At 38.4% G+C, this 2,592-nt stretch overlaps 1 protein-coding gene across 1 annotated transcript in view; it reads right to left on the minus strand.

Annotated features, from left to right (window-relative positions):
• LOC107710521 (nucleolar protein 58) overlaps positions 1-1,147 on the minus strand; it is a 5,146-nt gene extending 3,999 nt beyond the window's left edge. The window contains exons 1-2 of the mRNA XM_016515307.1: positions 911-1,147; positions 186-214 (exon numbers count right to left, since the gene is read on the minus strand). Coding sequence (XP_016370793.1) covers positions 186-214; positions 911-959 — 78 coding nt within the window. The 5' untranslated portion in view covers positions 960-1,147. The remainder of the gene's footprint in view (positions 1-185; positions 215-910) is intronic.
• Between the last annotated feature and the right edge of the window lie 1,445 nt (positions 1,148-2,592).

A 2,592-nucleotide genomic window follows, 5' to 3' on the forward strand; every position in this document is an offset into this window, starting at 1 on the left:
ACACACACACAGACACACACACAGACACACACACAGACACAGACACACACACACACAGACACAGGCACAGACACAGACACAGACACAGACAGGCACAGACACAGACACAGACACAGACACGGGTTAGTCCACAGAGATCCACACACACATCAGAAGTCAGAGATCATCAGGGAAATGTGTCTGACCTTCTCTTCCGCCAGAGGGACGCATCTCACTGCAGACGAGAGCAGAAACAGACAGAAATTAAACCCTTTCAGACTGAGCTTGGATTATGATCCACGTGGAATAAGAGAACAAAATATATTTGTGTGCCTTTGGATGTCAGAATCAGAATGCAAATCATTTTTATAGAATACTGTCGTCAAAGACGCCATTCGAAGCTGAACGCAGACGTTCAGGTGTTTTTGCTGCAGTTAATCTGAATAAACAGACTGCTGCTGTAGTTCTGCGTTCACCTGACAATAATCCCAGATTAACTGCTATTCCTGTCTCACCTGATCAGCTCAGACTACACCAACAGAGCATGACATTAATAAAGCAGCCGTTTTAATGTGCATTCATTTTCATGTATTTTATTGGGTAATGTGCATTAATTTATTTTCTTGTGAGTGTGTGTGTGTGTGAGTGTGTGTGTGTGTGTGTGTGTGTAAGATTCTTATTTTAGGTAGATATGTCTGTGTGCATGGATTGAATTGTGGTTGCTGCTGTAACAATATAATTTCTAGTGAAGGATTAATAAAGTATTTAATAATAAACGCTGGTTTGATCGATTATGTAACGCGAGCCGCTGCTGCTGCTGTGTGAAATAAACCCACAATCATGTCAGATCTGCATCCAGACATACAGGACACACACTGGACATGGTTATCGACACTGATGCAGATGTATAGCAGAACAGAAGCTTCCTCACCTGCAGCGCAGAACACGCACGCCGCCGACCAGACCGCCAGCACGCGCATCACGCACACACACACACGGGCACGCGCACAGCAGAACAGATGATGATGAAGATGAAGATTAAGATGATTTGATCACGTCTGTTTGTGGGGAGAGACTACAGAGAAATCCAGCTGGAGGACATGATGAGCTCTGCGCGCTCCCGCGGCGTGCCCGCGCACAGATAGAGCCAGTGCGCGTGTCCGTGCGCGCTCACGGCTGTCAGGGGAGATTAGTGTTAGAAAGAAAATAACACAATAAATCAGAATCCACAGCAAAGCACTAATCTTTTACTAGACAACATATACAATTATTACAGCGTTTGAACGGCATTATCTGAAAATCATTTGCTTCTATTGTTTGTTTTTTGTACTTCAGTTCTGAAAAAGCACCATTTCACATTTCTCTACAAAGCCACATTCATTCATAACCAGAAATAGATTTTTGATTCGGAATATGGTCACAATAACAAGGTTACAGTACAATGTCACACAACACCATACGTTCTCTAGTTAATGCATTTGCTAACATAAACTAACAATAAACATTTCACAGCATTTGTGAATCTTTCCTATAATATCTAATTATTACAAATACAATTAACTAAACAACAGAACTTGATTTTAATATACTGCTCGTATTAACACATTTTTTGTAATTTTGTTGCGCTTGTTATTTGTTGCTTCATTATACAAATACAATTAACTAAACAATAGAACTTGATTTTAATATACTGTTTGCTCGTATTAACACATTTTTTGTAATTTTGTTGCGCTTGTTATTTGTTGCTTCATTTTATATAGTCTATAATACGGACTATAAAAATAAATAATGCATATTAAATAAAAACTATTTTTTAACAATTTTATTCATTAGTTTTATTTTAGCACTTAAACTAAACAAAACTGGGACATCTTGTCTTGGCAACTAGATAGAATAAATAAGTAAATAAGTTTGATAAAATAAGTAAGTTTTATAGTTTGAAATAAAATGAGTTTTAGTTTATGATAATAGCCCTGGTATAGATCTAGTTTCAGAATAAAATATTTGGATTTAACGTTTAAAGATTTAAAGAAACTAGCAAGTAATATGAGAAAGAAATCAGCCAATATTTGATGTCCTCATCAGACAGAGACCTGAGCGATTCATAAATACATAAAAATCATCTTCATTATTAATGCAAAAAACACACTTCCAGCAGCTCATGTACCTACACACAGTCTCTCTCACACACACACACACACACACACAGTCTTTCTGACACATGCACACACACACACACACACACACACACACACTCTCTCTCTCTCTCACTCTCTCTCTCACACACACACACACAGCTGCTGGTTAGCCGTTAAACAGACAAACAGACAAAGCCTGAGGAGAAACTGTTGGCAGATGACTAGACTCAGTGAGGTTATAATACCCTTCATAAATGCTACTCAAATGACTCCCATCATACAGAACTGAAGAATAACCCAGAGAGTGACGAGTGGACAACTACATACTTTCAGGACGTTTGAATCTGTTAGAGATGGAGAAAAGAAACTCATCGCACCTCAGAAACACATTCAAAAAGAAAAGAATCAGCGGAAGCCTTCAGTAAATGCAAAACATGAACAATTTATTACCATTCTGATGTCCATTCAGGTAAGA

Source organism: Sinocyclocheilus rhinocerous, unplaced genomic scaffold (genome assembly GCF_001515625.1).
Source record: "Sinocyclocheilus rhinocerous isolate Xijiao unplaced genomic scaffold, SAMN03320098_v1.1 scaffold867, whole genome shotgun sequence".
Taxonomy (NCBI): domain Eukaryota; kingdom Metazoa; phylum Chordata; class Actinopteri; order Cypriniformes; family Cyprinidae; genus Sinocyclocheilus; species Sinocyclocheilus rhinocerous.